This window comes from Mobula birostris, chromosome 1 (assembly GCF_030028105.1).
Source record: "Mobula birostris isolate sMobBir1 chromosome 1, sMobBir1.hap1, whole genome shotgun sequence".
Lineage (NCBI taxonomy): Eukaryota > Metazoa > Chordata > Chondrichthyes > Myliobatiformes > Myliobatidae > Mobula > Mobula birostris.
The window spans coordinates 123970872-123995795 of NC_092370.1; the positions used below are offsets into that span (position 1 = coordinate 123970872).

The following is a 24924-nucleotide window of genomic DNA, read 5'->3' on the forward strand; positions in this document are numbered from 1 at the left end:
TCACAAGAAAATCTGCAGATGCTGGAAATCCAAAGTAATGCACACTTGTGCTTAGCTGTTTTAATTTGAACCTTCATAGTAGCTTTTCTGGATTTGTGGATTTTTCATTTCAGTTGTCTTTATTTTTATTGTAAATCTGCAAATCCTATAAGGGTTAAGAGGGCTTTGCTTGACCATTTTAAAAATCGAATCAATTTAACATGCTAATAGCATTATTTTCATCTCATTTGCATTTTGCCATACATTTATTTGCTATCCATTACTGAAATATCAGAGTTATAATGCTCTGTAAAATTCAAATACTTGGGAGAGTGTCTGACTGTTCGTTGCTTAACAGCTGAGAATATATATTTAGGTGGATGGACTTTAAAAAGGTAAATTGTACTAGAAATTCTGTTTTCTAGTATGTTTTTGCACAGCATTATCTTGGTCCTTCCGGCTTCACGGAGGAGCATCCTCAAGTTTTCTGATAAATTGGCTTTAGAAATGGGTTTGAAGTTGAGACTAGGAGTCCAGTGAAAATGAATATAGATTGAAGCATTTGAGTGGTGGCTTACAGGATTCTGTATGTTATTTGTGAACCACAGATATTTAGTGAACAAATCATTCTACTAATATGTGAATAGAATGTTGGTGACATCCAGGTTTCAATGGTTTGCTGTATAGGTTTCAAAACCAAGTACTGTAGCTTTAATGCTTTGGCTTTAAGCTGACATCACAGGCAGGCTAATTTTAGATGGTATTGCGTGTACCTAGCGACAGAGCTGTTGTCATATATTGCAGCAATAGGGTTTATGTTGGGGCCTGCTGCTATTAGCTACACTGAGAATGTAACAGAGAATTTCAACGAGAAATGCCAGTTTTCAGACTTCCACATAATGTATTCTGATGCTGCCAGGAGGCATTCCAGAATGAATGAAGGCATGTGCTTGTAAATGATTAGAATTGTTTAATTTCTGGAGTACTGTACATTCTAATTGCTGAGCAATTGCAGAAAATTTGCCTTTGTAAACAAGAGATGATTCTAGAAACTGTGCTTTCTGTTCACATCTTCACACAGAATATGATCAGTTTTCCACCTTGGCTAGTGATGTGAAGCTGTGATTGCTTTCAGTTCAGCTATTTTTCTCTTATCTGACTAATTATCCTTTTATGCTCCAAACCAAAAGCAGGTTTTGGGTATATTTGCATGAAAGTCTAGCATGGATGCAAAGCATTTTTTTCCCTCTGAATTAGTTCTAAATTTGTATGACAACATTTGAATAAAGAGCTGCTTTGTTTTTTAGGTTAAGCACTTTTTTGAAATGTACGTTATACTTGCCCAAAAATTGACATTTGTGGGTAGTGAAGAAGGTTGTCAAGATTTAGCAGGATATAGGCCGGATGGAAATATGGACAGAGAAATAGGTAGAGATTAATACAGACAAATGCATGCTCTCTCAGTTCCTTTGTCTCTGCCACATCTCCTCTCAGGATGAGGTTTTTCATTCCAGAACACCTTTTTCAAAGAAAGGAGCTCCCCTTCCTCTACCGTTAACGCTGCCCTCCACCGCATCTCTTTCATTTCCTGCATATCTGCTCTTCCCCCAACCTCCCGGCATCCTACCAGGGATAAGGTTCCTCTCTCTTCACCTACCACCCATCAGCCTCTGCGTCCAGCACATAATTCTCCGGAGCTTCTGCCATCTCGAATGGGATCCCACCACCAAACTTGTATTTCCCTCCCTCTCCCACTTTCTGCTTTCTGCAGGGATCGCTCCTTGCTTGTCCATTTGTCCCTCTCCACTGATCTTCCTCCTGGCACTTACCCTTGCAAGCAGAACAAGTGCTACATCTGCCCCTGCACCTCCTCCCTCACTGCCTTACAGGGCCCCAAACAGTCCTTCCAGGTGAGACGACACTTCACCTGTGAGTCTATGGCCCTTGTGGCTAAAGGGATCGGGGGTATGGAGGGAAGGCTGGTACAGGGTTCTGAGTTGGATGATCAGCCACGATCATACTGAATGGTGGTACAGGCTCGAAAGGGCGAATGGCCTACTCCTGCACCTATTTTCTATGTTTCTATCTGGTGTTCCCGGTTGTGGCCTCCTTTATATTGGTGAGCTGTGAAGTAGATTGGAAGACTGCTTTGCTGAGTCCGCCAGAAGAGCTGGGATCTCCCAGTGCCCACCCATTTTAATTCCGCTTCCCATTCCCATTCCAATATGTCATTCCATGGCCGCCTCTACTGTCATGATGAGGCCACTGTCAGGTTGCTGGAACAATACCTTGTATTCCGTCTGAGTAGCCTCCAACCTGATGGCATGAACTTCGATTTATTGAACTTCCAGTAATGCTTCCCAACAACCACCCACCCCCACCCCTTCAACATTCCCCATCCCTTTTCCCTTTCTCACCTGATCTCCTTTCCTGCCCATCACCTCCCTCTGGTGTGCCTCCCCCCTTTTCTTTCTTCCATGGACTTTTGTTCTTTCCTATCAGATTCTCTCTCCACCTGCCCTGTATTTCCCAGCTCTTTACTTCATCCCTCCTCCTCCTCCTGGTTTCACTTATTACCTTGTGTTTCTCTCTCCCTTCCCCCACCTTTTAAATCTACTCGTCATCTTTTCTCTCCAGTCCTACTCAGGGTCTTTGAACCATAGAACATTACAGCACAGAAACAAGCCTTTTGGCCCTTCTTGGCTGTGCTGAACCATTTTTCTGCCTAGTCTCACTGACCTGCACCTGGACCATGTCCCTCCATACACCTCTCATCCATGTAACTGTACAAGTTCTTAAATGTTAAAAGTGAGCCCACATTTACCACTTCATCTGGCAGCTCATTCCATGCTCCCACCACTCTCTGTGTGAAGAAGCCTCCCCCCCCCCCCCCATGTTCCCTTTAAACTTTTCCCCATTCACCATTAACTCATGTCCTCTGGGTTTTTTCTCCCTTAGCCTCAGTGGAAAAAGCCTGCTTGCATTCACTCTGTCTTCATAATTTTACATACCTCTATCAAATCTCCCCTCATTCTTCTACACTCTAAGGAATAAAGCCCTAACCTATTCAACCTTTCTCTGTAACTCAGTTTCTCAAGTCCTGGCAACATCCTTCTCTGCACTCTTTTGCGTTTTGCACTCAGACGTTTTACATGAAATGTCGACTGTACTCTTCACCCCCCCCCATAGATGCTGCCTGACCTGCTGAGTTCCTTCAGCATTTTGTGTGTTAAAGTGTGATATGTTGCACTTCGAGAACTTAAATATGATAGTAATGATGCACAGAGTGATCTTGGGGTGTAAGTCTATAGCGCTCTGAAAATGGCAATACAAATAGTGTAGTAAGGAAGTGTACAGCATAGTTGGCTACATCTGTTAGGACACTGAAAATAAAAATGGTGAAGTTATGTTGCAGCTGTATAAAACTTTGGCCAGGGCATATTTGGAGTGTTGTGTTTTGTTTCTGGCCACTTCATTACAACAAATGTAGATGCTTTGGAGCCTTTAAACATATTTATACTGCCCTTGCAATGTATTGCATAGAAAGCTAGGCAGGAAGTTAAGCACCATCTCAAAAATCACCTGAGCTGTAAGCTTTCATTAGGGTTTTAGTAAGAAGACTTTGTGAAACTGCAGAAAGTTAAGTAAAACACGTATTAATTGTCATATATCTGAATATACTGAATTATCAATTATTCTCACGATTAGCACCAAACAAGGTAATAAACAAATACAACATTCTTTAGCTGTGCTGTGCACGAGATCGAGCTCATGGTGCAACAATAGCTTAAAAGCGATGAAGGAAATATTTATCGTTCAGAGTGCATCTACTACATGCTTATCAATATAAAGAAAGCATAAGACTCACAGGTGTTGTTTCAAGGGCAACTAGAGAGTGGATGGAGATGGATGTCTTTCTACCATATTTGCTCAAAGTTGGAATCCAACAGAACCCGCGCAAGAAATGATGTAAAAAAAAAAGCTTATGAACAGGAAATCATTGTACAAAATGAACTGCATAGAAAACAAACAGTGCCTCTAGAGACAGAACAATGTTATTTCAGTAGTATGCATGACAGGATGGTTTTCAAGACTATATATTTTTGAAATTAATAGTGGTATTGAAATGTAATTGCTATTGTACTAAATTTATCTGTCAATTTGTGCAAAGCAGACACCCACAATTTGAAGCAGAAATAAGCAGGCAATTGGGGATAAATATTGGTTAAATTCCATTAGCCGTAGGGTCTGAAATATATTGCCCAGCTTAAGATGATCAACTTTGCTGAAATAAGGCAAGTGGGTTTGTTGATAGATAGGCTACGGAGCTCAACTTCTGACTAGGAGGCTGGCACTCTACCAATTTGTGTTCAGCCTTTTTAATTTATTAAATTTACTGTCGAGAGGAATTTTGTGATAAATACTCATCATCTTCTCAGTTGATTATTTTCTTGATATTGGTTTTCATGTACAGTACTTGATACAGATCATATCATATTGCCTATTGTAATTAAAATGAGGATTCCATGAGGTGTAATTTGCTGTTTTAGTACATTAGAACTCTAGTTTTCTCCACTGATGTTTATAGTGACTATATGTATTCTGTGTCTAAATTGTGCTATATCCAAGGTTATTGTATATCAAAAGACCATTAAAGTAATGGGTTGCAGTCCCACAAAAACTATTCTCAGGCATGCTTCATTGAGCAATTAGAACCTAATACACTGAGGCTGTGTCGGACGTAAAGAATTAATGACTTTATTCTTTATCTACAATGAAAAAAATTAAAGATACAGATGACAGAGCATTTAGTGACCTTTATGGTACATTTTTTTTGTAGTGTGTAATTGTTGCATTTCCTCTGTGCTTGAAGGAAACAAGCTTTTGCCATGCTACAAAAAAAGTGCCAAAGTCCTGATTTTTAAAGATATCTTTGAATATTAAGAAGGTTATATGCCTTTTTATTATAACTGCAAGCAAGTTATTTTTTCATGCTTTATATTAAAAATTTCTTTCTTCTTGAGTTAAATGTTGATATATGCTATTTATCTGACAATAGATGAAGTAAGAATGACAATATTTTAGAATGGATGCTTTACTTACAATTGTTTTCTGCAGTAGTGACCAATGAGGATTATTATAGTGGATCATTATTTTGGGAATTCGCTGTTTGTAGTAATATGTGGGAGTGAATGAAAATTTTGTAAAGTGTCTAATTTTTAAAAAGTGGTAGTAAAACAGGATGCAAAAAATGTAATGGGAAAATTTGATATTTTAGAAAATGAGGGGAATTAAAAATTCAGTAAGAGCATGTGCAAGAGTAATTCTATGTCCACAATTTCAATCATCTTATAATTGCATGTTACTGGGAAAACTGGTGTGTCAGACAAGTAAATGACAGAATCAGCTGATTAATTAGGACCTCAATGTCTGGGAGAGGTTGTTGGTTCATCATTGAAACTTGAGGGAGAGTTTAGTTTGTAAAAAGGTCGCCAGTCTTTTGAATCCTCTTTTCCAATAGATGTATCAAACTTGATATCTCTTCCATAAGTTCATGGTGACTCTACCCAATCATACTAATATCTTCAAAATGCCTAGTTACTTCTTTCTCATTAAGAATTCCAGTATTTTCTTTATCAGTGGTGTTGAACTGCTTGATACTGCAGTGTCTATCATGTTTGTATTAGACTGGAGAGAAGAGCATAATTGTATTTATTAGTTTACGTTGCAATCTGTAGCTATTTTATTGTTTCACCTCAGTGGTTAACTTGAAACTTTAAATATGAGCCTTGTGGTTGACAATAGACATGAAGGAATTGCAGCACTCTTTGCTGTATATGGTAGGAAGGTCAGAGAATATTGAAAACCTTTGATAAAATGGAATGGCTCACATTTCCCCTCAAATTAAAACTAAAGATAAAATCCCTATGTGTAATAATGGATTCTGTTTTTAGTGTGGACTTAGACTGACTTGACCACCTTTAATATCACTGTTGGAATTGATAAGGACTTGCATGTTTGTTTATTTATTCACTTATCTATTTATATATACAGAGTGCATCACCACCACCCCTCCCAAAAAAAAACAAACCCGATTTAACCCTAACCTAATTGTGAAATAATTTACAATGACCAATTGACCTACCCAGTATGTCTTTGGACTGTGGGAGGAAACTGAAGGACCCTGAGAAAACTCGAGCATTTCAGGGGGCGAACATAATGACTCCTTACAGAGGACACCAGGATTGAATTCCAGTGCCCGAAGCTGTAACAGCGTCACACTAGCCACTCTGTTACTGGGACCTCTATGACCATGTTAATAGTCTTATGCTCTTCTGTTAATGTTGGAAACTTCACTGATCTAACATCTATCTACTATGTGTTGCCAGCGTCTAACTGTTTTGCTCAGCAAAATTAATCCGTTGGACTTTATAGGTGTATATGGTGAAGTCGATCAGTAGCATGAAAAAATGCAATAATTTTGGAATCTACTATGTCCAGGGGCTGTATTTTCACGCAGAATCAAATGCTTGTTATATTTCAGGCAATGTATTGCTGTTTGGCAGATCAAGAGAACCTGTGACAGAATTGTACAGTACAAGAATTTAATTTAACTTTATGACAATGTATACAACAGAGGTGTAAAAACAGAAAATGCTGGAATCAGTAGCAATACATACAAAATGCTGGAAGAACTCAGCAAGTCAGGCAGCATCTATGGAGGGGAATAAACAGTTGACATTTAGGCCATGACCCTTTGTCAGAACTTGGAAGGAAGAAGCAGAAGCCAGAATAAGAAAGTGAGGTGAGTGGAAGGAGTACAGGCTGGCAGATGATAGGTGAGATGAGCTGAGGGAGTGTGGGTTGATGAACTATGAAGCTGGGAGGTGAGAGAGACTTAATACCCCTCTCTCTAATTGGGCCTTGAACTTCTTGACAGAAGGACCCCAGTCAATCTGAGTTGGCAGCAACATCTCAAACTCCATCACGTTGAGCACTGGTGCTCCCCCAGGACTTCGTGCTCAGCCCACTGCTGTTCTTGGAAAAATTCGTAAGGTGTATGATAGATAAATCCCAAAGCTGTAGTATTCTAAAGGCAAAATGACACAACTGTGGCTGACAAGGGCAGTTAAAACTAACTTAAAAGCAAAAGCAAGGCCATATAATAGAGCAAAAATTAGTGAGACTTTAGAGAATTGGGAAGCTTTTAAAAACCAACAGAAGGCGATTAAAAAAGCCATAAGGAGAGAAAAGATGAAATATGAAGGTAAGCTAGCCAAGAATATCAAAAAGGATTTTACCAAAAGTTTTTTTCAGATAAACAGTAAAAGAGAGACGAGAATAGATTTTGCATCGCTGGAAAATGATGCTGGAAAGGTAGTAATTGGGGACAAGGACATGGTAGACGAACTGAATAAGTATTTCGCATCTGTCTTCACTGTAAAAGACACTGGCTGTATGCCGGAAGTTCAAGAGTGTTGGAGAAAGAAGTGAGTGCAGTTGCCATTACTAGGGAGAAGGTTCTTGGGAAACTGAAAGGTCACCTGGACCAGATGGCGTACACTCCAGGGTTCTGAAAGAGGTGGCTGTAGAGATTCTAGCAAGGTTCTGGTGGACTGAAAAATTGCAAATGTCACTCCACTCTTCAAGAAGGGAGGGAGGCAGAAGAAATGAAATTATAGACCAGTTTGCCTAACCTCAGTAGTTGAGAAGATGTTGGAGGTGATTGTTAAAGATGAGGTCTTGGGCTACTTAGAAACATATAATAAAATGGGACAAACTCATCATGGTTTCTTTGAAGGAAAACCTTGCCTTTGAAATCTTTTGGAATTCTTTGAGAAAATACCAGCAAGATAGGCAAAGGAGAATTGGTGGATTTTCAGAAGGCTTTTGACAAGTTGCCACACGAGGTGGTTAGCAAGTTAAGAACCCATGGTATTACAGGAAAGATATGAATATGGATAGAGCATTGGCTGATTGGCAGGAGGCAAAGAGTGGGAAGAAAAGGAGCCTTTTCTGAATTGGCTGCCAATGACTAGTGGTGTTCTGTAGGGGTTGGTGTGGGGACTGCTTTTTTATGTTGTATGTCAAAGGTTTGGATGATGGCCAAGTTTGCAGATGATACGAAGACGGGTGGAGCAGCAGGTAGTGTTGAGGGTTCTAGGTGGCTGCAGAAGGACTTGGATTAAGAGAAAGGGGAAAAAAGTGGCAGATGAAATAGTGTCGGGAAGTGTTTGGTCATGTACTTGGGTAGAAGGAATAAAAGCGTAGACTTTTCTAAATGGAGAAAATTCAAAAATCTGAGGGGCAACTTGAATAGACTTTATTACTTACATCCTTCATATACATGAGTAAAAATCTTTGTCTCTGTCTAAATATGCAATGTACAATTTATAGAAATCTGTAATAAATAGTATGTACAACAGGGCAGTCAATATAACAAATACAATTTTATCAGTGTGAATTAATCAGTCTAACTTGTAAGTTGAGTTGCTGGTGAGGAAAGCAAATGCAATGTTAGTATTCAGGCAGTATTGCAGGGTGGCATGGTAGCATAGTGATTAGCACAACACTTTGGAGTACTAGTGACCCAAGTTCAATTCCCGCTGCTGCCTGTAAGGAATTTGTATGTTCTCCCTGTGACCGCATTGATTTTCTCCGGGTGCTCTTGTTTCCTCCCACAATCCAAAGACCTACTGGTTAGTAGGTTAATTGGCTGTTGTAAATTGTCCCATGGTTAGGCGAGGATTAAATTGGGTGCTTGTTGGGTTGTGTGACTCAAAGGGCTGAAAGGGCTGTATCTCAATAAATGAATAAAAAAATTCATTTCGAGAGGACTAGAATATAAAAACAAGATGTAATGTTGAGGCTTTATAAGGCACTGGTGAGGCCTCACTTGCAGTTTTGTGTGTAGTTTAGGGCTCCTTATCTAAGAAAGAATGTGCTGACATCGGAGAGGGTTCCAAGGAGTTTCACAAAAATAATTCTGGGATTGAAAGGTTTATCATATGAGGAGTGTTTTAATAGCTCTGGGTCTGTACTCACTGGACTTCAGGAAACCAAGGGGAGGTGGGGTAGAATCTCATTGAAATCTATTGATTGTTTAAAGGCCTAGAGTGGATGTGGAGAAAATATTTCTCATAGTGGTGGAGTGTAGGACCAGAGGGTACAACCTCAGAATCCATGTAGAACGGAGATGAGGAATTTCTTTAGCCAGTGGGTGGCAAATCTGTGGAATTTGTTGCCACAGGCCGCTGTGGAGGCCAAGTCATTGAGTGTAGTTTAGGTGATGGTTGATAGATTCTTGATAAGTTAGGGCATGAAAGGTTACAGGGAGAAGGCAGGAGATTGAGGTTGAGAGGGAAATAGATCAGCCATGATTAAATGGCAGAGTAGACTCAGTGGGGTGAATGGCCTAATTCTGCTCCAATGTCTTATGGCTCTGCCATGAAGAGAACGAAGAGCACAAAGCTTATTGGTATGCACATAACAGGCAATTTAACCTGAGTCCATAACACCATCTCACTAGTCAAGAAAACAAAACATCATTCTACACTTTCTGAGCAGATGGAGGCAGGTAACAACTTCCTCCCTCAGTCTGTGAGATTAATGATTACTCTGCCACCACTGAGGTTTCATCACTAGGACAGTGAGTTTACTGTTACTGTACCGTTTGTTTACAGTTTACCTGTGCTGCATACTGCATGCATTTTGAAGTGTATTTTATTATTTCTGGTCATATTTTGTTTTATGTTCTGTGTGTGATATCCGTGGGTGCACTGTGGCCTGGAGGAATAAGTTATGTTCATTTAGTTGTATGTTGGTACAGTCAGATGATAATAAACTTAAAGGGCTGAGGGAGAAACAATCTAATTGGAGATGACAGTGGGCCATGAAAGTAAAGGAAAGAAGGGGGAGCGGAGGCAGGCATGAAAATGTTTATAACTTCTCTTGGGGAGGTTAGAGAGACCCTCTTTTGCTGTTTCCTCTTTGTCATACTTATGTTTCAGCAATTTCTCCCCATCTGTCCTTTGTTTTTTGTCATATCCTCCATTTTTTTTGGTGACACAGGTTAAGCTGGTGATGGAGGAAGACGAATGGAATGCTGGATTTTACTTCAAGGGGCTGGACTATAAAAGTGGGGAATTCTTACTACAGTTGTATCATGTCTAGGGTATGGAACTGTTTTGGTCTGCTTTAAGGGGTGAGATGTTACATTTGGAGGTTCAGAAAGGTTCACTTGGATGATTCTGGGTATGAAAGGACTTTCATATGAGGAAGGATCAAACAGGTTTGGTTTGTACTCAGGAGCATAGAGGAATGGGAGGCAATCTAAATAAAGCAAAAGGTATGGACCTTTACAGGGTAAATACTGGGAGGGCACATCCTCTCATGAAACAACTTATGATTGGACAACGTAGTCTAAGAATAAGGGGAAAGCACACAGACGAAGATGAGGAACTATTTTTCTCCAAGGCTTGCAACTATTTGGAATTTCTGGGCTAGAAAGCTTGTAAAGCTTGAAAGGTTAAATCCATGAAAATATTAAAAGCTGAATTGCATTTTTAATTGGGAAAGGAATCAAAGTTTATGTGAAGAGGACTAGAAGGTGAACAAAAAGTCAGATTGGCAGTGTTCTTATTGAATGGCAGGGCAGGCATGAAGGGCCATTTTCTTGCTGCAATTTCTTATTGTCTTATGGGATTGAAGCTCTTGCTTCCAAACGTCTATTCTGTTGAGATGTTTTTCAGATGTTAACCAAAATGAAGGACTGGTTAACATTGTGCTTGAAACTATACAAGGAAAATAAAATCAGTTTGATTTTAATTTTTCCAAGTGCTTTCAGTGAGCTGTATCCCCTACTTATTATTATATTCTGGTAGGAAACAATTGTGTTCATGAAATTGTAAGGGATCAGAATTTGTATACAAAATTAACCACAGCCATTATGGTTGTTCATAAGTGATAATTTAGCACTTCTATTTTGATGGTTTAAGAACTTCTCCCAGGAGGTTCCAAGTTTATGGAGAATAGAATGATTGGACAATGTGCAATAACATCCTTATTGATACGTTTACAGCAATGCTTAGCTCTTTCTCTTTTGGTTTTTATCGATTCATGAAAATTGCAGGTGGTATAAAATATCTGGAAAGTAAGTAGATATTTTGGAGAACTTGGAGCATAAATCATTGGAGTGTAGGACATTCCAATGAAGCCGCCTGTGCCTGCTTCACCATTCACGGCTGATCTTTCTCCTAAGTGCCATTTTATTGCACTATCCATGTAGCTAGTTGTAGGTGTTTAATCAAGAATTTAATAAATTCACCATGAAAGCAAATTTATTGGAATTTACTTTTGATCACTGGAAAAGTAGTTGAACACTTAGGTTCTTGTATCTTTCAGTTGCTGTGACTGGCTTGCCAACATCTGTCAGAGAAAGCAACAGTTTAAAGCTCGCACAGTATGGCTGGGACATCCAGAGAAGTGCGAGGAAAAATATCCAAGGAATGCAATTAAAAACCAGAAGTACAACCTCTTTACATTTGTACCTGGGGTGAGTAAATGCATATTTTTAAAATTTCCCCTCTATAGAATTATAGTAGTTGTGATGCAGAATTGGGGATTTCAATTCATTTGTTCTGTGTGCCAATATTTACCTTCAATTTGATTCATTAGTAATTACTATTACCTGACCAGAAGAAAAACTTGACCTATGTAATGTTCTATCAAGCTGAAAAAACATAATATGTTCAATAATATCCGCCAAATCAATTTCTAAAGGACTGAACTATGTTGAACCTTTGTTTTCCAATGCAGATATATAATGTTGCTGGGTCTCTAGATCCCAGAGTTGTTGGTCAAGATGAAACAAGACCTTAGCAGCAGATAACCCAAAGGTGATATAGTTCTATGGCCCTAATTTCTTAACAGGTTCTCGCTCAACCCACAGATAGAGAGAGGAATTTCCCATTTAATTTTTTTAAATGTCTGAGACATTAAAAATCAACTTCAATAGCTATTTTTAAATCAAATTAAGTTCCTTAAAACCATATCAAATGAATCTGATCTCCTGCCCTTTAAAGATAGATGGGGAAATGATTTCCTTTCATATTAGTGAATCCCTACAAGGCTGGACTTGAGGAGTCCAGCAGTGGAACATGTTGACAGATAGTGGCATTAGCTAACCAATAAGTCCTGTACAAGTAGTGGATTCTTGCCAAGTTTCAGTCTTTGGCACAATTGGCTGAAGACCAAAGGCTCTTGTTGATAGTATGATTTAGCTCAAAATTACTTATTTTTCCTAGTCCTGTATATCGATTGTGTGAGTACTTTTCTTGGCAAATGCAGTCTATCTTATTTAGAAGTGTATTAAGTATTTTTAAATGATTGTAATGAAAAATAAAGTTCAGGTTGCTTCATGGGATCTTGACAAATCACTTAACATCATATTTGTGTTGACATCTTCAGGGATAAGCTAAGAACCTTGTACTATAGTGAATATTCCAGGCTGATTTGACAGTGACTGAATTTAAGCAAGCAATTAAATGCTTACTGGTGCTTCCTTGTCATTGTCAGCATATGACAAATAAATGAAAATTCCCTGTTACGGGAGATTCCTAAATTTACAAGTCACAGAATGCTATTGATAGAACAAATAGTTGAAAAGTAGTTTCTCCTTTTATTACAAGTAACTTTTTGATTTCTCATAGCAAAACAGGGGTTCAAATGTCGGTGAACTTTATTATTAAAGTACATATATATCACAGTATATGACCCTGACATTAATTTTCTTGTGGGTATACTCAATAAATCTATAGAATAATAACTGTAACAGAAGCAATGTAAGACCACCCAACTAGGGGTTCAGTCAGAGTGCAGAATGCAACAAACTCTGTAAATACAAAAGAGGAAATAGTAATAAATAAGCAATAATATCAAGAACATAAGATAAAACGTCCTTGAAAGTAGTCCATTGGTTGTGGGAGCATTTCAATGATGGGATAAGTGAATTTGAGTGAAATTATCCTCTATTGGTTCAAGGGTCTGATGGTTGAAGGGTATGAACTGTTCCTGAATCTGGTAGTGTGAGTCCTGAGGTTCCTGCACCATCTTCCTGATGGCAGAGTGAGAAGAGAGCATGTCTTGGGTCGTGGGGGTCTCCGATGGATGCTGCTTTCCTGTGCCAGTGTTTCATGTCGATGTGCTCAATGGTTTGGAGAGGTTTACCTGTAATGGACTGTGACGTATCCACTACTTATTGTAGGATTTCCCGTACAAGGACGTTAGTGTTTCCATACCAGGGTCCTTGTTGCAGCCAGTTAATATACTTTACACTACACAGTTATAGAAGTTTCTCAAAGTTATAGATGTCATGCTGAATCTCTGCAAACTCTTAAGCAAGTAGAGGTGCTGCTGCTGTTTTTTCTTTATAATTGCACTTGTGTGCTGGGCTCAGGACAGGTCCTCTGAAATAATAACACCTACAGTATTTGCTAACCCTCTCCACCTCTGATCCTCTGATGAGGACTGGCTCATGGACCTGATTTCCTTCTGAAGGCTATAATCAACTCCTTGGCCTTGCTGACATTGAGTAAGATTGTTGTTATTATGACACCACTCAGAAAGAGTTTCAATCTCTCCTATATACTAATTCATCACCACCTTTGATTGGCCTATGGCAGTGGTGCTGTCACTAAACTTGAATATGACATTGCATCTGTGCTTGGCCACACAGTCATAAGAATAAAGCAAATAGAGCAGCGGACTAAGCACGCAGCCTTGTGGTGCACCTGTGGTGATGGAGATTGTGGAGGAGGTGCTGCCAATCCAGACTTACTGGGGGCTGCAAGTGAGAACATCCATGATCCAATTGCACAAGGAGGAATTTAGGCCAAGGTCTTGGAGCTTATTGATTAGTTTTGAGAGGATGAGCTGTAGTTGATAGAGAGCATTCTGATCTATGCATCTTTGCTGTCCAGTTGTTCCAGGCTTTAGCGAAGAGCCAATGGTATCTGCTATAGACCTATTACTCAGGCAGGTAATTGGAGCGGATATAATTTGCTTCTCAGGCAGGTTGATATGTACCAACCTCTCAAATACTTAATTACTGTGGATGTACTTGCTACTGGGAGATTGTCATTGAGGCAGGTCACTGGTCATTGGGCGCTGGTATAATTGAAGCCTGTATGGATACCCCACACTGCTGAAGTGAGAGGTTGAAGATCTCAGAGAAACCACCAGCCAGTTAATCAGCACAGGTCTTTAGTACTTGGCCAGCTACTCCATCTGTTTTGGATGCTTTTTGTGTGTTCACCCACCTGAAGGCTGCTGGCACATCAGCTTCAGAGACTGAAATCTTAGGAGTTCTTGATAGTTCCTCTGTGTTTTGATGGTCAAAGAGCATAGAACGCATTGAGCTCACCTGGAAGTGAAGCCCTGCTGTCTCCTGTGTTACTTGATTTAATTTTATAGGTGGTGATAGTATTCAAGCCCTGCCATAACTGTTGAGCATCCTTCATTGATAACCAGGCAAATCACTTGAGGGTGTGGTATGATTCTGAGGTTGAGGGACAAAATCCTTAACCTGCAATGATGATTTTAATGTAATTTTATTGCAAAACCAAATTTAATGTGTTTTCCATTGAAGCTGGCCTGGTGGCAGTCCAACTGTTTCCATGCTTACTCATCGTTACATTGAACTCTATACAAGGTATTGCATCAAAATTGGCTATTTTGTGCAGGTAGTAAATATGTGAATGTTTCACAAGTCTCTCTCCTGCCATTCCTCAATAGGTTCAGCAGAAGGCCTTCTGCATCATTAATATATAATAACCATTCTTTCTTTAGCCACACCACATGATAACAAATTTTCATGTTATCTTGTAGCCCTGAGTTTAAAAAAAAGCTCCTTTTGAATTTCTTGCTGTATTTATTAGCATTATTTTTAACCACTTTGAACACCTGGGTCGCTCATGTTATCAAACCTTTTCATAAACTTAGCATATCAGGTTAGCCAAGACACAATCTCAGGCTGCAGTGGAGGAGGCACTCATTTCTTGTCTGTCACGTCAATGCAAGAACAGTCCAGCAAATGTTATTCCCCAATCTTCCTCTTGTATCCCCGCATTTTTTTGTTTTCCTTCAGGATCGTTTCCATTTCCCAGATAGTTCAGTCTTTCCTACTGGATATAACCTTTCAGCTGCATAGCCATTGTGAGCTTCCTGCTTTTAGCTAGGAAGTGCTGTTAGCATCTAGAACAGGCATTAAAGCAGTAAGTTTGGAAATGAATTTAGAAGAAAAACCCGGCTGTGTGCAAATTTTTGATGAGTATTGCTATAGGATGTAGCACAAGCACACATTTAAGTTGTCGGCAAAGTTGAAAAAATAATTGCATGCTTTTATAGGGGGAGCATCTCTGAAACATCAGGGAAACAATGGCAGCTTTTTGAGATTATCTCTGAAAATTATACTACCAACCTAAAAGAGCATAGTACCTGTTAAGATGAAATTGTAGTTAAAACTGAAAAGCCTGCACATGTAGCCATATCAGTTTATTGTATTCATTTAAATTTTACTTTATTTTCACTAAAACAATGGGAACTGCTGTTGCAAAAGAAATCAGTTAGAATAGGAACTCAGTGGGGCAGGTGGTGGGAGTTCTGGCAGCATCTGTGGAAGAGAATAGTGTCAACATTTCGGGACAGTATCCTTTATCTGGATGAAATGAAGTGTTCGAACTTGAAACGACTTTTTCTTTTCACAGATGCTGCTTGACTCCCTGAATTCCTCCAATAGCTTAATTTTTATACCCCATATTCTAGCATGTGCAGTCTCTTGTGTCACTAGAAAATACTATTCCTTAATGCCATACATAACGGAAGTACAGCCAACAGCTTACATCCATCAGTGGATCAGATACAGTATAAAAGAGGAATGACTGCATTCTGTGAAATGCATTGCTTTTATTATAACTTGACCAATATTCTTTTAAGCAATAGCTAGATTGATGTTGATTCAAATGAGCACAAATTATTTCATATGGTCAATGACTAAAGACAAATTGCCAATATTTCAGTAGTCTGTTATGGCCGAGTTTTGTTTGTCTGGATCCAGAGCTTTGGATCATTTTCCAGTGAATAGATCTCCTCAGCTTTACATATCATTCCTTACAACAATTGATAAGTTATTAACCTTAAACAGTGATCCAGAGTCTTCTGGGGAAATTAATAAGATGTTAGTGATATTCATTTATTAATGTGTCAGTGACCAGCAAATTCTTTGAATAAACAAAGAATCTGCTGGAAGAACTCAGTGGTTCAAGCAGTGTCTATAGGAGGAAAAGATCAGTTGACATTTTGTTTTGAAACTATCGGGACACCTTTGGGTGAAGGCTTTTTTCCTTGAGTGGTGAATCATCAGGATTTGGTCAACTTGTGCCCCTTCACGCACCTAGCATCTCACTGTCTAGCTTGTTAATTTTGGAGAACTTTCTGGAATTAAACATTATTTGCCTTTAACGTTGCTGCATGAGTCTTAATTATAACACATACCTTTGCAGTGATATAATAATTACTAAAGACATACCAAACAACTGTGACTTTATTGTCCATTCGTCACTCCGTATTGATCTCCCTCCTGACATTTTTCCCTGCAAGCATGACGTGCCACACCTGCTCCACACACCTTCGTCAGGGCCCCAAATAGTCCTCCCAGATGAGATGACACTTCACCTGTGAGTCTGTCGGGGTCATCCATTGTATCCAGCACTACAGGTGTGGCCTCTGCATCAATGAGACACCATATAGATGGGAGGTGTGCTTCGTTGAGTACCTTTGCTCAGTCTGCCACAAAAGGCAAGATCTCCTGGTGGCCACCCATTTCAATTTGACTTCCCATTCCCAATCTGACTGTCTGTTCTCTACTGTCCTGAGGAACAACAAACTCATGTTCTGTCTGGGTAGCCTCCAATTTGGAGGCATAAGCATGTACTTCTCCCAACTTCCAGTAATTTCCCCTTCTCTCCTCTCTTTTTCCGTTCCCCATTCTGGTTACCCTCTCACCCTTTCTCTTCTCACTTGCCCAATGCCTCCCACTGATACCCTTCTTCCCTTTCTTCCATGGTCCACGGTCAATTCTTAAAATCATTCTTTTTTACCCATCATGTCCCAGCTCCTAATTTCATTCACCCCCGCCTACCCTCCTTCCTCCTAAGCTGGTTTCACCTATTACCTGCCAACTTGTACTGCTTCCCCTCCCTTCATCTTCTTTTTCTGGCTTCTACCCCCTTTCTTTCCAGCTCTGATGAAGGGCCTCGGCCTGAGACACCGTAAGTTTATTCTCCGTTTATCTCTGAACATTCTCCCTATGACTTCTCAGCATTTCTTTTAACAAAGCATTCATAACTCTGCCGGTTGAAGAGCCTGGTATGTTAATATGAAAAGAAATTGAGGTCTAATTCTGATAATGTTATTTTTCAGGTATTATATCAACAATTCAAGTTTTTCTTGAATCTTTATTTTCTGGTGGTATCATGTTCACAGTTTGTCCCATCATTGAAGATTGGCTACCTGTATACATACTGGGCTCCTTTGGTAAGTAAAGTTTATATCTACCCTTCTGGAATGTTTTAAGATGTTACCCTTTTGTATATAAAAGAAAATTTTTTTAATTAAATTTGTTTGTAGAACTGGTAGTTTTCAATTCCTTTTAATGGGTAAAGAAATTTTGCACATTTTAAGAACATTTTAGCATATCCCATATAAACAATTTGATGTGAAGGCAATCAGAAATGTGAGGGAACTACTGTCTTAAACAGTACATAGTTTTGGCTATTTTTTCCACAATATGTGATGAGATTTAAACTTATCGTGGAATATATTTTGCAAGCAAGCTTAAATCTAGATTCAATACTATTAATGTTTGTACATTGAACAATCTTCAATAAAATGTTCAGTAGTGCAGAAGTTCAGTAGTCATCAAATATCCTGTTTGCACTGAAGAGCAAATTTGGTTTGGATTACATTGATTCAGACCAAATTTAATCTCACTTGTATTTAAATTATATATTTGCCTTGTCTGAATGCGTGCTAAATACTACCAGATATAGTTATGTTAAGAGCTAAAGGAGTATGAGTACTGTGAAAGAAAAGACGTACGTTTTTCAAGTTATTAGCTATTTACAAGTATGAAGAGAAATACATAGCTGACTTTGAAACTAAACATCAATACCATATTTTTTAAACAATTTTCATTTGGACTGTTGGGGAAAAATTGTATTGGAGAAATTTAATAGTATAATACCATAGTAATAGAACACTCTTTGGTCAGAGTTCAAATCAATTATTATACTAATCTTCAATTGTCGAGAAAAGCAGATCCTTGCCTGTAGACTAACTAGTTTATTGTAGTGAGAAAAAGTTTACATGTATGTCCTTTCATTCAAAACTCCAGAAATTGACCTTTAACACAGTCAAGAAGATTACATTATGTAACGTCTTGTGTTTTAATGATGTACAGAGTATTCAGCTGAAAGGGGCATTTGAAAGTTTATGACCATTTCAAAAATCTTAAAATTAATTTCTTTGGCTCAGCTGCTTCCTCTGAAAAGTTGTATGCTTACTAATCCAAGAGCATATTCCTTTTAATCGGAGCCTTTAGGGGGAATGTTGTGGCTATCTTCTTTTAAAAAGTGCTTTTACCTATTTGACATTTCTCACCAAATGAAGACCAATATGCCAATCACACCCCCCCCCCCCCCCCCCGTTCGGTAGGTCATGTTTTTAAGAGCAGGAAGTCTTACCTACTCTTGCTCCAGGCCCATTGCAGTAAGATTGACTCTTAACCACCACTTGAAACTACAACTCATTTCAAGGGCAATCAGAATAATGTTGACACAGAGTAACAACTAAATCCAGCAATCAGTGTATGGACCACAAGCTAGCTGTCTATAGTTGAAGCAAACAGTTATAGCTTGGCAAGAGTCTGTGGCAGAGAGATAGAAATTTGTGGTATTTGCATTGTATTGCATTTACTTAGAGACTTGTAATCCATTGATGCAGACTGACAGCCCAAAGAAGAGTTGGAATCCCTCCACACTAACATTATTGAATATGTGCTTTCATTGATTATGATTCCTGTTGCAACAGTGTTCATGGGGTCTTTGATGGTCTACTCTTGGAAATCAGAATCAGGTTTAATATCACCAGCATATGTTGTGAAATTTGTTAACTTTGCAGCAGCAGTACACTGCAATACATGATAAATATAGAAAAAATACTGAATTACAGTAAATGTATATGTATATTAAATCATGAAGTTAAAATAAGTAGTGAAAAACAGAAATAAATAAAAAGTACTGAGATAGTGTTCATGGGTTCAATATCCATTAAGAAATCAGATGGCAGTGGGGCAGAAGCTGTTCCTGAATTGCTGAGTGTGTGCCTTCAGGCTTCTGTACCTTCTTCCTGATGGTAACAGTGAGAAGGGGACATGTCCTGGGTGATGGGGATCCTTAATAACGTACGGTGCCTTTCTAAGGCACTGCTTCTTGATGATGTCTTGGATACCATGGAGGCTGGTACCCATGATGGAACTGATTAATTTTACAATTTTCTTCAATTCTGTACAGTAGCTTCACCCCTCCAATACCTGATGGTGATGCAGCCAATCAGAATGCTCTTCATGGTATATCTGTATAAGTTTTTGAGCGTTTTATGTGACAAACCAGATCCTTTCAAACTCCTAATGAAATATAGCTGCTGTCTTGCCTTCTTTATAACTGCATCAATATGTTGTGTCCAGGTTAGGTCCTTGGAGGTATTGACAACCAGGAACTTAAAATTGCTCACTCTCTCCATTTTTGATCCCTTTGAGCAGGGGTCCCCAACCTTTTGTGCACCGCGGACCGGTTTAATATTTGACAATATTCTTGCGGACTGGCCGACGGGGGTGGGGGGGGTGTTGAAGTTCAACAGTGCATGACAGGGAATGAGGAAAGGTTCAGTTGACTCATATCGTTTCATATTGCTAAATCATATCGTTTTCACGCGGCCTGGTAGCAAATGCTCGTGACGCGATGGTTGGGGACCACTGCCTTTGAGGATTGGTTTGTGTTCCCTTGTTCTACCCTCTCTGAAGTCCACAATCAGCTTTTTGGTCTTGCATTGAGTGCAAGGGTGTTGCTATGACATCACTCAACTAGCTGGTATGTCTTGCTCACGTACACCCTCTCGTCACAATCTGAGATTCTGCCAACAGTGGTTGTATCATCAGCAAATTTATAGATGGTATTTGAGCTCCGCTTAGCCACACAGTCATGGGTGTAGAGAGAGTAGAGCAGTGGGCTAAGCACACATCCCTGAGGTGCACCAGTGTTGATTGTTAGCGAGGTGAAAATAGTGCTCTATCCTGGATTTTTTTTCAAAGTTCAAATGTTCAAAGTATTTATACTGCATACAACCCTGAGATTTGTCTCCTTACAGGCAGCCACAAAACAAAGAAACCCAATAGAAACCATTAAAAAATACCATCAAATACTCAGTGTGCAGAAAAAAAATCTAATCATGCAAACAGTAAAAGCAATCAAATAAAATTCAGAACTGAAGTTAATGAGTTCGCAGCCACAATTCCAGGCACAGCCAATTCAGTACCCTTGTAGTTGCAGGCCACAACCTCAGTTCAGCACAGAGACGTGTAAACCTCATGAGCAGAGAGCTGAACCCTCTCCTCAGTTCCCGACACTCTGAGCTTTTCAGTCTGGCCCGGTGCTTAAATCAACCTAACAGTGTGTTGTTCCTCACTCTTGAACTCCGACCCAGGCCCTGCCACTTGGATATGATCTAGGGCCTGGGACCTGCTGCCTCGATTTGGCCTTACCCGAGTTTCCAATCTGGCTTAGTGGTTAAATCTGTCAAAGATTGGCTTGTACCTCACTCTCGGGCTTGGGCTCTGCCACCTCGACTCTACCTTACCTTGGTTCTACTGCTTCAAATTGGCTCCAAGTCCCCTTCAGCCATAGCCAAGCATTAGTTTATTCCCTGCTTTCAGGCCTGGGCCCTGGCCCTACCACTTCAACTTGGTGTGTATACACCATGCCACAATGGTCTTGCACTTCTGAGACTTCGGTTCACGCCGCAAAAATGCCACGTCACACAGGTGGTTCAAAAGCTCAACTCTGAAAGTGAAGCTACAGCCTATTGATTGTGGTGAGCATTTACCAGGAAAAAGTGTAATTAATAAAGTAGGTAGTTTTGTTTGCTGCCAGCAAGTTGTCGCTGTGTTTCACCAGCGCCAGTTAAAACTGGAATGAAATTCAAAATGAAAGCAATGTATTTGTAAATGCTCCCTGTATTGCAGCATTTGTGGATAGGGGTAAAGTGTCAATAATAACTCTCTGCAAAGGCTGTTCAATCTGCTGAGAATTTCCAGCGTTTTGATTTTTATTTCACAACTCACAGTTATGCATGGTGTTTAAATTCAGAAGACTTAAGGTCGTGTTGCTAGTTATTCGCTGGATGCAGTTGGTTTTGCTGTGTCAGCATTTGCTATCTAATTGCCCTTCAAATTAGATCCAGTTTCAGAAGGTGGTTAAGAATCAACCATATTTCAGTGAGCTTGGAAATACATAGGCAAGAGTAGGTAAAATTTCCTGGTCAAGAACATAATGAGCTTGTTGGACATTTACTTAAATTACCCTACTGCAGTTGGGATCTTTGGGCTGGTGGTGTACACCTTTGAATTAATAGTTTCTGAGCAAAATTACAATGCTCTCTTACTTGTATCATTCTCCTTGTGTGACAGTCCACCAGCAACCTCCCTTTTCATAAAGTTCTACAGCTTGTGTACTAAAATGCTTGCAGCAGCCAAAACCATTCTTAGATTGATTGTACGATAAATTTTGTAAACTTCACTGAATGACCCAGATACTGGCTTTGAAAATTCCCAGCATCCTGAAGCAACTATCCAGACACTTCCCCACTAAGGGTGAGGGCATATTTTACATACTGCTGTTCCATGCTATTTCCTAAGTGATCTACTTGGTGACATTAGGTGAAATTAAGAGTGGTTGAATAAAATGTTTTGTAACAATTTTCCTTATGGGTTCTGGTTTGAGCTTGAAGCTACTGTTTAAATTTTGGTCTGACTATTATTTCAGGCTGTCACCTAAAACACATAGCTCTCACCAGTTTACTCAATGGTCATTGAGCCCCGATAGCTGGGGCAAAAATATTTTTATCTTTACCTGTATACCCAAGAATCAGAAAAATAATGCATGTATTGCATGCTTCAGCACTATTTCAGTGTGAGACAGAATGTAAATTAACTATTTTGTTAAAGAACTGGACTTATGCAAATTTTAAGCAATAAACACTTGTCATGCTGATAAGTTATTCCCTTTTGGTGAATCTCTTTATGATTTGAGAAAACACAAAAAAGATCAAATAATTTTTCAGTTGGAATCAGAATTTTTCAATTGTTTTGTGACTGAAATATGTTGCTAGTTCACATCTTAAGCATTAATAACTTGATTTTAATCAATTTCTATTGTTTTTGAGGGTTTTGTGATGGCAGTGACAATGGTTCGAGAAGCATTAGATGAATTCCATCGCTATCAACGGGATGAGGAGATGAATTCACAGATGTACAGCAAGCTTACCATACGAGGTTAGAAAACTCCACCAAGAATTCAGGAATAAAATTTAAGTGGTTGAGCAAGTAGTTTCCAATTTTGGTTAGGTTTCGCCTTGTTAATCATTTTTTTTGTTAACATACTGCCACTTTGAGGTATTTCCCCTTTTCTCTGAAATAATAACATCTGTACAAGAGAAAACTCAGCAGATAATGAAGGAAAATGTTTTTGCCACAGTAAAAATGATAGCTGAAATTAATCCAGTGCATAGCATTAGAATTACAGTTAATGTGCCAAGTTTACTGAGATATTTCAGAAAGGCATTATTTACTGTGGTATCTTTGGTTTTCACTTGCTGAATGGTGTTATTACGCTTTTCCTGTTGATGTTCTGCAGAATCAAAATGAATTATTTTGTGCTCCAATGAATTTTGATTCTTCAAAGTTGGATATAAATTTGATCTGGCATAATGTTTACTTGTTTGGAAATACCTTTCACCTTTGAATTAAACTACAATTTATTGCAAAGGTGACATAACTAAAAATATGCCTTGCGATTGCATTTTCCCTTGTTTAGTTGGTAAATAAGGCATTAAAAGGTTTGACTAAAGGAATTAATAAAGAGGGCAGGTAAGCAATTAAAATGAAAAAAAAAGAGCAGTGAAATAGTGCAGATACCTCATCTTATTGTGTGTTGCAATTGATATGATAAAACTGTTCTGAAAGTCTAATTATTTTCTTGAAGGTATCAAGATTTATGACCAATTTAAAATAAGTGTGGTTCAAAGAGTCAGGACCTTGACGTGACTTCTTTGCAGACATGAAGGTTAATGCACTTGGGTATTTAAAACCAGAAAATTGAATTTGTTCTTGTGTAGTAATTTGCAGTTTAAAAATTCTGCAGTGAAATCTAAATTGCAGAGGACTAGTGTGAAATCTGTAACAAGAAATGGAAAGTAGTAGTTTCTGTGGGAATTACTTCCTGAATTCCATAAATGGGTATTAAATGGCTATATCTGATATGACCTAAGGAGCAAGAGTTTTATCCATGCAGTTTCCCATTAGTTTCCTGTGGCCTTGTGCCCAGTTTTATAATTGCAGTTAGACCTACAGGATTAGATGCATGGTTTAGTGAATTGAAAAATAAACCTTAGGAAGCTATTAAAATAACCACAGAACAGTAAACAGGATGAATTTCTACTCATAAACATATATATTCCAAGCAGATTTAATGAAATTTGCACACAATCAGTCTGTTCTGGCATGCAGAAGGACAAGATAAATCTTAATGAACAGCTATTGAAATAAACAGAAATTTAATATGGTTATAAAGTTTCTACCATTTACATTAGGTATACATGATGCATGTACATCACCATTTGTAATCTGGTTTCTATAAATTATGAAGTGATTAAGATGTTCCATTCAGTTTAAGATATTAAAAAAGGTTAGGAGGTATTGTGCAATTTATATTATTCTCAGACGTGTTCTTTAATTAATTAACTGTTGAACTGCTGCTATATTCTGAAAACAACTCAAATAACTTTTTAAAACATTTATGCATGATATTGATCAACTGAAGTTTTCAAACTGTCGTGATCGTCAATAGAAATTGGTTTACTTTGATATGAATACGTTGTCCTCTTAATTGGAAGCATTGTCCTTAGTAATCATTGATAACATTAACATTAGAACATAATCGAAGTAGGAATAGGGTACTCAGTCTACAAACCTGTTATGTGTCTCAATATGTTAATGACTGATCTGCCCCAGTCCTTGTCTCATTTCCTGTGCTGGCCAGCTCTCCATAAGCTCGCAATTCGCTTATCTTACAAAGATGTATGTACTTTAAAAAAAATATTTCAGGATGGTGAAATCCTGGGATTCACCACCTGCCAGAAGTCCCAAACATCTCCATTTTAAGTGAGTGCTCTCATCACTATCTTGTTACTCTGACCCTTGATATTTACCGTCATTTCCTCACAGGATCTTGTATCTTACAATAAGATGATACTTCTTACTCAGTTCAAAGGTATATACAACAAAACCTTCAAAAACAAGGTGTCTGAGAACAGAACCTTGTATCTTTTACAGATAATCAGACCAAAATTAAAGCTGCTTCTTAATTGTGTAAAATGTTTTATGTTAGTTCAATAAATGTGATTAAATACTAATTAATTTTATATACAGGTAAAGTGCAGGTGAAGAGCTCTGACATCCAGGTGGGAGATCTGATCATAGTTGAGAAGGTGTGTATTTATGCATTTACTGCAATGACTTGCATATTAATAAGTAATTACTATTGTTTTACTAAAGCC

At 38.7% G+C, this 24924-nt stretch overlaps 1 protein-coding gene across 2 annotated transcripts in view; it reads left to right on the forward strand.

Annotated features, from left to right (window-relative positions):
• atp9b (ATPase phospholipid transporting 9B) overlaps positions 1–24924 on the forward strand; it is a 374205-nt gene that overhangs the window by 90627 nt on the left and 258654 nt on the right. For both annotated transcript variants that reach the window (XM_072261618.1, XM_072261628.1), the window contains exons 3-6: positions 11383–11533; positions 17458–17571; positions 22534–22642; positions 24797–24855. In XM_072261618.1, coding sequence (XP_072117719.1) covers positions 11383–11533; positions 17458–17571; positions 22534–22642; positions 24797–24855 — 433 coding nt within the window. The remainder of the gene's footprint in view (positions 1–11382; positions 11534–17457; positions 17572–22533; positions 22643–24796; positions 24856–24924) is intronic.